A 14,862-nucleotide genomic window follows, 5' to 3' on the forward strand; every position below is an offset into this window, starting at 1 on the left:
GCGTAGGGGAGGGGCCTGTGGTCTTACCGCCAGTGTTGTTTTTGGCAGCAAATTTCTATTTTAGTTTTAGTCTTTGTCTTTTGAATAGTTTTCATTTAGTTTTAGTCACATTTTAGTCACCTGGAATGTCTTAGTGTTAGTCTAGTTTTAGTCGACTAAATGTCATAAGATTTTAGTCGACTAAATCTACAGGTGATTTAGTCGACTAAAATGTGTTTTGGCGGGTCTTGATGCCGTCGTAATGAGTGTTTTTACACTTGCTGAAAATAGCCGATCTACAAGCTCACAACGCGTTGTGAGCTTGTAGATCGGCTATTTTCAGCATGCAACCAAGTGTAAAATGACTTATAGTGGATCTGTTGTCCACCAGTGTTGGGCATCGTTACTTTCTAAAGTAACGTCGTTAGGTTACTGGATTACTGCCCATAAAAAGAATCCCTTACCGTTACAGATTACCATTTTAGAAAAGTAACAAGTTAGGTTATTTTCCGTTATTTTCCGTTACCCGACAATTAAAACCCATTTTTTTATGCTTGCGCAAGTTGGTTACATTGTATTAGGCTACTGCCTACCGTCATTGCGCCGCATTATCACGGCCCGGTTAAAAACGAGAATGATACACACCATGAACTGACCATAGACAATATATCCCCTTTACAGCTCTCTCTTTATTAACGAATATAAGTCGCCACAATCGCCAGCCTATACACGTAGGACTGGACAGAAAGAGCTAGTGCAGAGAGTACAGACAATACCATAAGGCTGTTGCGCTGCGCTCTGACGCCCTCTCCACGCCGCACCGTGGCGCATGAACAACAATAACAACAACTCCACGTGTACCCACGACGACCCACGTATGAATTAGATAGTTTATAAGAAATGGCACGGCGGCCATCCTTGCAGGCAGTGACAGTAACATAATGAGAATCCTGTAGGCTGTGTAACCTGTTCATTTTCAACAGCCTGTTGATGATGAATGATACTATGAAACTTAACAATTCATTTACTAGTAGGTACTACTACTCACCTAATGACGCCGCCACGGAGGATATTCCATGTTTAACGTAATTCCAAAGTGTTTAGCCTACATTGTTTAAGTCATAGACGCATGCGGTTTTTATGAACGTTGGCTAAAAGCATGTTGTTTTTATTATTCCACTACCACCCGGCACCACTACCACTGTCATGTGGTAGCTGGAAACAACCGAAACAACTTCCTCTTCCTCTTCAAAATAAAAGCTGCATGTAACAATACTTTTATTTCTTAAGTGAACTACAGGATGTAGTAGACGCAGGCTGTGTAGTACATGGTATAGTGGGCTTGGAAGGATAAATCACACAGAAGGCAGGAGAAATAAACTCCGCAGGCAGTCGGGGCTTTATTATTTTTAAATCTTGCCAACAGAATGAACAGGGACACATTATAATAACGGGATTACTTTTTTGGAAAAGTAACTAAGTAACTAACTACTATATTGCAAAACTAACTAGTAAGTTTATTCCGTTACCAATAAAAGTAGTCCGTTACATAACGTCGTTATTAATAGCGCCGTTACACCCAACACTGTTGTCCACTAGTCCCTTCCTAACATTTTAGTCTAGTTTTTATTTGTTGACGAAATTGTCAGTATATTTAGTCTTAGTTTTAGTCATCATAGCTTTAGTTTTCATTTAGTTTCTATTTAGTTTTCATCAGTGGAAAAAGGTAGTTGACGAACATTTTTCGTCTTAGTTTTAGTTTAGTCGACGAAAACAACATTGCTTTACCGCGTGGCATGGGGGAGGGGCTTGCGGTGGCCCATGGTGCGCCCCTCCCAGATGCGGTTGACCGTGGTGTTGCCGATGGCGCCGAGCACGGCCAGCGTCTGGCGGGGCAGGTGGTCCAGGTCCAGAGACCGGACCCGGGACAGCGGCGGGGCCAGGTTCAGGTTCCTGTGGATCCCAGAACACTCGATGCAGATCAGAGCCCCCAGGTTCAGACTGGCCCAGGTGGGGTCTGGAGAGAGAGAGAGAGAGAGAGAGAGAGAGACATCAGGTTTAGACTGGCCCAGGTGGGGTCTGGAGAGAGAGAGAGAGAGAGAGAGAGAGAGAGAGACATCAGGTTTAGACTGGCCTAGGTGGGGTCTGGAGAGAGAGAGAGACAGAGAGAGAGAGAGAGAGAGAGAGAGAGAGAGAGAGGTTCAGCCTGGCCCAGGAAATGAATCGCAATGCATTTTTCCTCATAGGCTTTTCTTAAAGTATTTATTTAAAGACGGTTACGCCGCGGACAAAGCCAACTCGGATCGTGAGAAATCATGACACACAATGTTTTGGGCCGATCAAATAATTTATAAGAAGAAAAACAAAACAAATAGTGTTGTCTCCTGCCTTTATTTTCTTCTTTCTAAGGATTTGTCCGGCCCCAAAATATTGTGTTTGTTGTCATGATTTGTCACGATCCGAGTTGGCTTTGTCCGCGGCGTAACCGTCTTTATATAAATACTTTTTGAAAAGCCTATGGATAAAATGAATGGAGAATCATTTCCTGGGCCACTCGCCGTTCTGAAAGGGGGCGGGACTGCGGCGCTCTATATGACCTTGCCTTTAACTGATCTCATTTCATGTTGTACGTCATTGAGCCACAGAGACTCAGGCTAGCATCATGTTGTACTAACATCATGTTGGTCCTCAAGGACTACAGGTGGTCCCCGGACCACCTGGAACCCCCTCAAGGACCACTGGTGGTCCCGGAACCCCCTCAAGGACCACTGGTGGTCCCCGGACCACATGGAACCCTCTCAAGGACCACTGGTGGTCCCCGAAACCCCTCAAGGACCACTGGTGTAGGAGAGAGGCTGTGAAGGATGTAAGCAGCGGGTCACTCACTGGGTGCTTCACAGTAAGGATGTAAGCAGCGGGTCACTCACTGGGTGCTTCACAGTAAGGATGTAAGCAGCGGGTCACTCACTGGGTGCTTCACAGTAAGGATGTAAGCAGCGGGTCACTCACTGGGTGCTTCACAGTAAGGATGTAAGCAGCGGGTCACTCACTGGGTGCTTCACAGTAAGGATGTAAGCAGCGGGTCACTCACTGGGTGCTTCACAGTAAGGATGTAAGCAGCGGGTCACTCACTGGGTGCTTCACAGTAACGCCAGGGCTCCACTGGGCGCGTCTGCGGCGCGTCTGCGTCGCGTCTGCGTCGCGTCTCCGTCAACGTAGGGAATGTGCCCTTTTAATCAATGGAGGGTGGCTCCACTGCCCGCGTTGCGTTGCGTTGTGCTGCGTTCGGTGACTCAAAAATTGCCCCGGTTCGTTTTTTGACGCACGCACGCGTCCAGTCATGTACAAAAATGTTTTGCTGACGCGCAGTTTTCAAAGGCCCGCGGTGGAGCACCTCTAGCGTGACGTTGACGTTGTCATGACACGAGCAGGACGCCACGGAGACGCGACGCGCCCAGTGGAGCCCTGGCGTTAGGATGTAAGCAGCGGTTCACTCACTGGGTGCTTCACAGTAAGGATGAAAGCAGCGGTTCACTCACTGGGTGCTTCACAGTAAGGATGAAAGCAGCGGGTCACTCACTGGGTGCTTCACAGTAAGGATGAAAGCAGCGGGTCACTCACTGGGTGCTTCACAGTAAGGATGTAAGCAGGGGGTCACTCACTGGGTGCTTCACAGTAAGGATGAAAGCAGCGGGTCACTCACTGGGTGCTTCACAGTAAGGATGAAAGCAGCGTGTCACTCACTGGGTGCTTCACAGTAAGGATGTAAGCAGGGGGTCACTCACTGGGTGCTTCACAGTAAGGATGAAAGCAGCGGGTCACTCACTGGGTGCTTCACAGTAAGGATGTAAGCAGCGTGTCACTCACTGGGTGCTTCACAGTAAGGATGAAAGCAGCGGGTCACTCACTGGGTGCTTCACAGTCCACACAGAAGTTGTTCCCCTCGGCGTTACGGATGGCTTGTAGTGCTGCCGCTTCAGTCTGGCTGTTCCTGCAGGCCTGGAGCACGCACGCACGCATGCACACAAACACACACAAACACGCACACGCACACACAAGTTTTATGAAGTAGTGAAAATAGCAGATCAAGAAGCTCACAACGTGGTGCGTGCATCGGTTTTCCACAAAACGTGTCCAGTGTGCAACCAGCTGTACAGTCAGAAAGAAAGTGGTTCTCCGACTCAGACTACCCATCATGGACTGATGGCCGATGTTGTTTACCAGAGACTGCACCTAAAAATAACCTTCTTCCACTCAACACTATTTACAAGCGCTGATTTATCCTAGGCTGTCTAGTGTCCATGCACGACTCATCATTGCATCATGTATGAAACCTCTAACTTGCCTTCTCCCTCTGTGACACGACGACAGCAGCACTGGGTACAGTTCATTATTACATAATTTCAATTATCCACAATACCTCAAACAGTTTATGGAGCATTTCTAGACATCAACTTAGAGATTGTTCACAGGTTTACTTTACTGTTGCAACAGTATCTACATCTGTGGGCCAAATAAATCCCTTCGGTTCAAAGCTCCTTCTGACTGGAACGATCTTCCTCAATATATTCGGGCAATAACATCTTTTCAATGGTTTGAGACTTCGCTGTCCTCTCATCTTGAGAGGCCTTGTTCTCTCGGTAGCTAACTATCTGTAGGTTTATTGTATACAGTAACAGATCTACAGTATCTGTAGGCTTATTGTGTACAGTAACAGATCTAACTATCTGTAGACTTATTGTATACAGTAACAGATCTACAGTATCTGTAGGCTTGTTGCACAGTAACAGATCTATAACACAATTAGTCATGCATGTGTTTGTTTTGTGTGTTGTCGTCGTGTTATGTTGTACTATGTATGTTTTGTTCCAAATGTTCAAATATGATTATTTTGGGGGGCCTGAAAAGGTTGAAAACCATTGGTATAAATAAATAAATAATAATAATAATAAAGAGTGCACAGTGTGCGTGCGTGCAGGTGTGCGGTGCCTGCGTGTGTGCGGTGCGTGCATGCTTGCGCGTGGTGCGTGCGCTCAAGTGTGAAGAGGTACTGTGAGGACAGCTTTCACCGTTTCCCGAGCAACGGTTCCACTGTCTACACACAGACTGTAGGAACAGTTCCACTGTCTACACACAGACTGTAACAACAGTTACACTGTCTACACACAGACTGTAGGAACAACAGTTCCACTGTCTACACACAGACTGTAACAACAGTTACACTGTCTACACACAGACTGTAGCAACAGTTCCACTGTCTACACACAGACTGTAACAACAGTTCCACTGTCTACACACAGACTGTAACAACAGTTCCACTGTCTACACACAGACTGTAGCAACAGTTCCACTGTCTACACACAGACTGTAACAACAGTTCCACTGTCTACACACAGACTGTAACAACAGTTCCACTGTCTACACACAGACTGTAGGAACAGTTACACTGTCTACACACAGACTGTAACAACAGTTCCACTGTCTACACACAGACTGTAGCAACAGTTCCACTGTCTACACACAGACTGTAACAACAGTTCCACTGTCTACACACAGACTGTAACAACAGTTCCACTGTCTACACACAGACTGTAACAACAGTTCCACTGTCTACACACAGACTGTAGGAACAGTTACACTGTCTACACACAGACTGTAGCAACAGTTCCACTGTCTACACACAGACTGTAACAACAGTTCCACTGTTTACACACAGACTGTAGGAACAGTTACACTGTCTACACACAGACTGTAACAACAGTTCCACTGTCTACACACAGACTGTAGGAACAGTTACACTGTCTACACACAGACTGTAACAACAGTTCCACTGTCTACACACAGACTGTAGCAACAGTTCCACTGTCTACACACAGACTGTAACAACAGTTACACTGTCTACACACAGACTGTAACAACAGTTCCACTGTCTACACACAGACTGTAGGAACAGTTCCACTGTCTACACACAGACTGTAGGAACAACAGTTCCACTGTCTACACACAGACTGTAGGAACAACAGTTACACTGTCTACACACAGACTGTAGTAACAGTTACACTGTCTACACACAGACTGTAGCAACAGTTACACTGTCTACACACAGACTGTAACAACAGTTCCACTGTCTACACACAGACTGTAACAACAGTTCCACTGTCTACACACAGACTGTAGCAACAGTTCCACTGTCTACACACAGACTGTAGGAACAGTTCCACTGTCTACACACAGACTGTAACAACAGTTCCACTGTCTACACACAGACTGTAGCAACAGTTCCACTGTCTACACACAGACTGTAACAACAGTTCCACTGTCTACACACAGACTGTAACAACAGTTCCACTGTCTACACACAGACTGTAACAACAGTTCCACTGTCTACACACAGACTGTAGGAACAGTTCCACTGTCTACACACAGACTGTAGCAACAGTTCCACTGTCTACACACAGACTGTAACAACAGTTCCACTGTCTACACACAGACTGTAACAACAGTTCCACTGTCTACACACAGACTGTAGGAACAGTTCCACTGTCTACACACAGACTGTAGCAACAGTTCCACTGTCTACACACAGACTGTAACAACAGTTCCACTGTCTACACACAGACTGTAACAACAGTTCCACTGTCTACACACAGACTGTAACAACAGTTACACTGTCTACACACAGACTGTAACAACAGTTCCACTGTCTACACACAGACTGTAACAACAGTTCCACTGTCTACACACAGACTGTAACAACAGTTCCACTGTCTACACACAGACTGTAGGAACAGTTCCACTGTCTACACACAGACTGTAGCAACAGTTCCACTGTCTACACACAGACTGTAACAACAGTTCCACTGTCTACACACAGACTGTAGGAACAGTTCCACTGTCTACACACAGACTGTAACAACAGTTCCACTGTCTACACACAGACTGTAACAACAGTTACACTGTCTACACACAGACTGTAACAACAGTTCCACTGTCTACACACAGACTGTAACAACAGTTACACTGTCTACACACAGACTGTAACAACAGTTCCACTGTCTACACACAGACTGTAACAACAGTTCCACTGTCTACACACAGACTGTAACAACAGTTCCACTGTCTACACACAGACTGTAGGAACAGTTCCACTGTCTACACACAGACTGTAGCAACAGTTCCACTGTCTACACACAGACTGTAACAACAGTTCCACTGTCTACACACAGACTGTAGGAACAGTTCCACTGTCTACACACAGACTGTAACAACAGTTCCACTGTCTACACACAGACTGTAACAACAGTTCCACTGTCTACACACAGACTGTAACAACAGTTCCACTGTCTACACACAGACTGTAACAACAGTTCCACTGTTTACACACAGACTGTAACAACAGTTCCACTGTCTACACACAGACTGTAGGAACAGTTCCACTGTCTACACACAGACTGTAGGAACAGTTCCACTGTCTACACACAGACTGTAACAACAGTTCCACTGTCTACACACAGACTGTAACAACAGTTCCACTGTCTACACACAGACTGTAACAACAGTTCCACTGTCTACACACAGACTGTAACAACAGTTCCACTGTCTACACACAGACTGTAACAACAGTTCCACTGTCTACACACAGACTGTAGGAACAGTTCCACTGTCTACACACAGACTGTAACAACAGTTCCACTGTCTACACACAGACTGTAGCAACAGTTACACTGTCTACACACAGACTGTAGGAACAGTTCCACTGTCTACACATAGACTGTAACAACAGTTCCACTGTCTACACACAGACTGTAACAACAGTTCCACTGTCTACACACAGACTGTAACAACAGTTCCACTGTCTACACACAGACTGTAACAACAGTTCCACTGTCTACACACAGACTGTAACAACAGTTCCACTGTCTACACACAGACTGTAGCAACAGTTACACTGTCTACACACAGACTGTAACAGTTCCACTGTCTACACACAGACTGTAACAACAGTTCCACTGTCTACACACAGACTGTAACAGTTACACTGTCTACACACAGACTGTAGCAACAGTTCCACTGTCTACACACAGACTGTAGCAACAGTTCCACTGTCTACACACAGACTGTAGCAACAGTTCCACTGTCTACACACAGACTGTAGCAACAGTTCCACTGTCTACACACAGACTGTAGCAACAGTTCCACTGTCTACACACAGACTGTAACAACAGTTCCACTGTCTACACACAGACTGTAACAACAGTTCCACTGTCTACACACAGACTGTAACAACAGTTCCACTGTCTACACACAGACTGTAACAGTTCCACTGTCTACACACAGACTGTAACAACAGTTCCACTGTCTACACACAGACTGTAACAGTTACACTGTCTACACACAGACTGTAGCAACAGTTCCACTGTCTACACACAGACTGTAGCAACAGTTCCACTGTCTACACACAGACTGTAGCAACAGTTCCACTGTCTACACACAGACTGTAACAACAGTTCCACTGTCTACACACAGACTGTAACAACAGTTCCACTGTCTACACACAGACTGTAACAACAGTTCCACTGTCTACACACAGACTGTAACAGTTACACTGTCTACACACAGACTGTAGCAACAGTTCCACTGTCTACACACAGACTGTAGGAAGATGATTCTGTTTTTTATTTCTCTCTTTCTGCAAGAATCAATCAATACATACGCTGCCCTTATTATTATTATATTATTATATCACAACGTGTCGCACTGCGACACGTTGTGAGCTTGTAGATCAGCTATTTTCAGCATGCAACCAAGTGTAAAATTACTTCTATCTCTTGTCCACTAGTCCCTTCCTAACATTTTAGTTTAGTTTTTAGTTGTTGACGAAATTGTCAGTATATTTAGTCTTAGTTTTAGTCATCATAGCTTAGTTTTCATTTAGTTTCCATTTAATTTCCGTCAGTGAAAAAAGGTAGTCGACGAACATTTTTCGTCTTAGTTTTAGTCGACGAAAACAACACTGGCCAGACCTCACCTTGGTCTTAGAGCTCTCACAGAGCTGTCAGACCTCACCTTGGCCTTGGAGCTCTCACAGAGCTGTCAGACCTCACCTTGGTGGTCTTGGAGGCTCTAACAGAGCTGTCAGCCCTCACCTTGGCCTTGGAGCTCTCACAGAGCTGTCAGACCTCACCTTGGTGGTCTTGGAGGCTCTAACAGAGCTGTCAGCCCTCACCTTGGCCTTGGAGCTCTCACAGAGCTGCAGGCTGGCCAGGATCTCCCTCTGGATGGCGGTGACCCAGCAGTCTCTCTCCTCCACGCTGAGCGCCTCGAAGTGCCACGTCTGGCCCGAGCTGGACACCACCAGGAAGTCAAAGGCGTCCTCGTCTAGACGGGGGGGAAACAGAACCAGAACACCTCACAGAACCAGACAAATGAAGGCACTCACAGAACCAGACAAATGAAGGCATGCACTCACAGAACCAGACAAATGAAGGCACTCACAGAACCAGACAAATGAAGGCATGCACTCACAGAACCAGACAAATGAAGGCACTCACAGAACCAAACAAATGAAGGCTACAGAACTCACAGAACCTGCCAGCTTTCGAGCTTGTAGATCTGCTATTTTCCCACAAATAACAAAGTATGAAATAGGGTGGTCAAGTACAGTGCTGCTTGGAGAGAGTATGTTTTATTGTCTCCACCAGGCCGAAGGCACGGGGAGAGAGTATGTTTTATTGTCTCCACCAGGCTGAAGGCATCGGGGGAGAGTATGTTTTATTGTCTCCACCAGGCTGAAGGCATGGGGAGATAGTATGTTTTATTGTCTCCAACATGAAGGCATGGGGAGAGAGTATGTTTTATTGTCTCCACCAAGCCGTTGGCATGGGGAGAGAGTATGTTTTATTGTCTCCACCAGGCCGAAGGCATGGGGAGAGAGTATGTTTTATTGTCTCGTCCAGGCCGAAGGCATGGGGAGAGAGTATGTTTTGTTGTCTCCACCAGGCCGAAGGCATGGGGGGAGAGTATGTTTTATTGTCTCCACCAGGCCGAAGGCATGGGGAGAGAGTATGTTTAGTTGTCTCCACCAGGCCGAAGGCATGGGGAGAGAGTACCGTAATTTCCGGACTATAAGCCGCACCTGAATATAAGCCGCACCAGCCAAATTTAGGGAAAATCCCATATACAAGCCGCACCGGACTCTAAGCCGCACCGGACTATAAGCCGCAGCTACGTTAGCTCAGAGCCTGAGATGGCTCTGCGTCAGCTGTAAAAATCCATAGATTAGCCGCACCGTTGTATAAGCCGCAGGGTTCAAATCATGGGTAAAAAGCCGCGGCTTATAGTCCGGAAATTACGGTATGTTTTGTTGTCTCCACCAGGCCGAAGGCATGGGGAGAGAGTATGTTTTATTGTCTCCACCAGGCCGAAGGCATGGGGAGGAGAGTATGTTTTATTGTCTCCACCAGGCCGAAGGCATGGGGAGAGAGTATGTTTTATTGTCTCCACCAGGCCGAAGTCATGGGGAGAGAGTATGTTTAGTTGTCTCCACCAGGCCGAAGGCATGGGCAGAGAGTATGTTTTGCACTCCGTCCCTGTGTGTGCGTGTCCGTCCGTCCGTCTGTGTGTACAGCTGATCTCCGGCACCGTTAACCCGGTCGATGCAAAATTTTGCACACACACTCCCTGGATGGCAACGATGAACCTCTGCCCCAAATTTTCTAGAACGGCCCGTTATAGCGCCACCAGGAGGCCGACATTTGTAAAACATTTTTTTTTATATTACTCCTCCAGATTCTGTCCAAAATACCACAAATCGTTACAAAGTATCTCTATAGTCATGTGTTCAAGACAGATCTGTCCGATATTTAATATTCCATCCTAATTGGCTAACATTGGCTTTCAAAGTTTGCAGGATTGGCCTGTTTTGAACAAAAAGCCTCAAATCATGAACGCAGCGTGCAGTCTGTGTGGTTCTGTGAGCTGGGACGCATTTTTGTCCCATTTCTGAGCCAATAATTTGACCAGTGGAGTCTCGAAGAGTCTCCTAATGACCTATTGACCTAATGACCTATTGACCTAATGACCTAATGACCTACCGACCGGTCATCCAGTTATTGGCTCAGAAATGCAACAAAAACTAATAAATCTCCATGAATTCAAGGCTTCATGGGGTGTGACATTAACCACATACTCTTTTAACCTCATACTCCTTTAACCTTTAACCTTTGCTTTGATCAAATCTCTGACACCATTAGGGTTTATGAAGATGCTTCTGAACGTGTTTCTTATCTCTTAGTGTGACCAATTCAGACAGCGTTTAATCTATTGTTATGCTGACAACTGATCAGTCACATTGTGTTTCATTACCTGTCTTGTTCCTTAAGCTGCCCAAGCTTCTTAGTGTCCACATTTTGCGCTTGGCTAAACAGGAGAGAGAGAGAGAGAGAGAGAGAGAGAGAGAGAGGGGGGGGGGGGGGGGGGGGGGGATGTAATTGGATCTGCTTCCCTTATTTAAAAAAATACTTTAGCACCACATGAAAATGTATCACACAATATTAGGAACCACCTTTACTATGATAGGACAATACCGGGTACTGGATAAGCCCACAGCTTATTGATACCGGGTACTCGATAAGCCCAAAGCTTATTGATACCGGGTACTCGATAAGCCAAAAACTTAACGATATCGGGTACTCGATAAGCCTAAGGCTTATTGATATCGGGTACTCGATAAGCCTAAAGCTTATTGATACCGGGTACTCGATAAGCCCAAAGCTTATTGATACCGGGTACTGGATAAGCCCAAAGCTTATTGATACCGGGTACTCGATAAGCCCAAAGCTTATTGATACCGGGTACTCGATAAGCCCAAAGCTTATTGATACCGGGTACTGGATAAGCCAAAAACGTATCGATATCGGGTACTCGATAAGCCCAAAGCTTATTGATACCGGGTACTGGATAAGCCCAAAGCTTATTGATACCGGGTACTCGATAAGCACAAAGCTTATTGATACCGGGTACTGGATAAGCCTAAAGCTTATTGATACCGGGTACTGGATAAGCCCAAAGCTTATTGATACCGGGTACTCGATAAGCCCAAAGCTTATTGATACCGGGTACTGGATAAGCCCAAAGCTTATTGATACCCGGTACTCGATAAGCTTGTTATCGGATTCTTTCGGGTATCGGTTATGGAGCTCCATGCCAAACCACTGATCGTGGTATTAACATATATTAAACTAACCACTGATCGCGGTATTAACATATATTAAACTAACCACTGATCACGGTATTAACATATATTAAACTAACCACTGATCGTGGTATTAACATATATTAAACTAACCACTGATCGCGGTATTAACATATATTAAACTAACCACTGATCGTGTTATTAACATATATTAAACTAACCACTGATCGAGGTATTAACATATATTAAACTAACCACTGATCGTGGTATTAACATATATTAAACTAACCACTGATTGTGGTATTAACATATATTAAACTAACCACTGATCGTGGTATTAACATATATTAAACTAACCACTGATCGTGGTATTAACATATATTAAACTAACCACTGATCGTGGTATTAACATATATTAAACTAACCACTGATCGTGGTATTAACATATATTAAACTAACCACTGATCGTGGTATTAACATATATTAAACTAACCACTGATCGTGGTAAGTGCCAGGGACGTTATCCCGTCAGATTTTTTTTTTTTTTCTTATTATTATTTTTTTTTTCATCCATATTTTGAAAATTCCTCTAATCTGGTGTACAGGTGATGGCATGCACATTACATGCATAATAGAATTACAAATTCTTTCTTTCTTTATAATGGGAGAATTGGCAATCAAAGACATTACTGGTGACCACCAGGTGGCGCTGAAGGAGTTAACATAATATTAAACTAACCACTGATCGCGGTATTAACATATATTAACATATAGCGTGGTATTAACATATATTAACATATATCGTGGTATTAACATATATTAACATATATCGTGGTATTAACATATATCGTGGTATTAAACTCTACCATCGATCGTAGCGTCTCCTTTCTGGTTCAGACTCTTCTTTCTTCGGGTCTTCTTCCTGTACGTCGTCGGAGAGACGGACGCCGCGTCCCTATTGGCCGAGGAGCTGGACACGCCCTCGAAGGCGGAGTCTGGTGACACAGGGGACAAAGTATTACAGTTCAACTGCTGCAATAATGTGTATATCGCTTAAATGTTCCACGAGGCCAATCCACCGGCCGGCCACTAGGGGCTAGCAGACGTCTAGATGATCGCCCGGAAAAGTTTTTTTATTTCCTCTGTTCTGTTCTAGTGTGTGACATGAGATTTTGAAAACATGACCAATGACAAAAAACTCCCATATCTGCTGGGCGAAGTACAACAATGTGCAAACACAGCAGCAAGATTTGTGAGTTGCTGTGATAGGAGAAGGATATCAAATGGAACACAACCACCCTAAAGACTAATCATTGTGTATATTCCTGCACTATACCTGCATTGAGTGACCTTGGTACATAGAATTTGATCTATTGAAGATTCTGACCTTCAAATGTACATGTACATTGTTTTGATTGTATTGCCGTATTGTTCTTTCTGCTTTGGCAATGGAAACGTATGTTTTCTCATGCCAATAAAGCCCTTTGAATTGAATTGACATGACATCCGCATTGTGCAGAACCAGTGCCTACTTTTTTTATTATTATTATTTTTGGGGTAAATATACACATTACCAATAGAATTCAGTAAAACACGGCTCGGGCGGAATTCTCCTTTTTAACCCATTTTGGGGCGGGAACCCCTTTTGGTGTTAGCATTATGTTATGCTTTAGCTATTGAAAAATAGCAGATCTACAAGCTCATAGCGCGGCGCGCTACGAGCTTGTAGGTCTGCTATTTTTTCGAAAAAATCGAAGAACGACTGACATAGAAACATAGCCTTTTCAGAAAACTGTCAGGACGTAGAAGACATTTTGTAGAATCTGATCTGACGCGAGGTTATAGTTGGACGTAAACGACAGACAGCGTACAGTACACTCCGTACAGTACAGTGTAGTGGTCACAGTGTGTCTGACCTGGGCTGGTTCCCTCCCCCCCCCCGTGGTGGGGGTCTGTGGCCAGACCGTTGAGCCCTGCGGCGGGGTGAGGCGGTCCGCACGATGCCGCCGCCGCCGCACGGGGGGGCGGACGCTTTCCCGGAACCTTGACCGTCACTCTGAGGAGGTCCATCTCCTTCCCTGGAGCGTCCTGCATGTAGTCCTGGAGCCAAGAAGAAGTTACAACCATTAAAACCAACCACCATATATAGTCCTGGAGCCAAGAAGAAGTTACAACCATTATAACCAACCACCATATATAGTCCTGGAGCCAAGAAGAAGTTACAACCATTATAACCAACCACCATATATAGTCCTAGAGCTAAGGAGAAGTTACAACCATTATAACCAACCACCATATATAGTCCTAGAGCCAAGGAGAATGATTTACCACTATGGATGTTCCGATCTGGTTTTGTTTTGCTCCCGATCCAATTCCGATCATTGGCTTTCATATTTAATCTAACCTGTAAAACAATATACTAGAAGAGTATATTTGTACGTCTCTAATTGTTACAATGAATTGAACATGGTGGACCCTCTTGTGAACAAGTGTAATGCTTTATGGTGTCGTCCACTCACAGTTAACACTTTAATTGCCCGGGGTTATTTAACACGATTGATCATTCAATTTTAATACAGTGTCTGGAGCACTGGATAGGCCTGTCTGGTACGGCCCTGTCCTGGTTTTCCTCCTACCTATCAAACAGAAGTTATTTTGTCAATCTAGCTGAGTTTGACTCAGACAAACAC

The 14,862-nt window shown here is 44.9% G+C and overlaps 1 protein-coding gene and 1 long non-coding RNA gene across 2 annotated transcripts in view; both read right to left on the reverse strand.

Annotated features, from left to right (window-relative positions):
* Positions 1–14,862, reverse strand: part of LOC310863116 — a 367,874-nt gene that overhangs the window by 192,631 nt on the left and 160,381 nt on the right. The window lies entirely within an intron of this gene.
* LOC310863734 (arf-GAP with GTPase, ANK repeat and PH domain-containing protein 1-like) overlaps positions 1–14,862 on the reverse strand; it is a gene marked incomplete at both ends in the record, with an annotated part of 37,849 nt that overhangs the window by 2,688 nt on the left and 20,299 nt on the right. The window contains 6 exons of the mRNA XM_083772229.1: positions 1,768–1,996; positions 3,888–3,978; positions 9,206–9,357; positions 11,344–11,397; positions 13,039–13,167; positions 14,089–14,272. Coding sequence (XP_083628355.1) covers positions 1,768–1,996; positions 3,888–3,978; positions 9,206–9,357; positions 11,344–11,397; positions 13,039–13,167; positions 14,089–14,272 — 839 coding nt within the window. The remainder of the gene's footprint in view (positions 1–1,767; positions 1,997–3,887; positions 3,979–9,205; positions 9,358–11,343; positions 11,398–13,038; positions 13,168–14,088; positions 14,273–14,862) is intronic.

The sequence above is a fragment of the Protomyctophum parallelum genome (assembly GCF_964188405.1).
Source record: "Protomyctophum parallelum genome assembly, chromosome: 8".
NCBI lineage: Eukaryota > Metazoa > Chordata > Actinopteri > Myctophiformes > Myctophidae > Protomyctophum > Protomyctophum parallelum.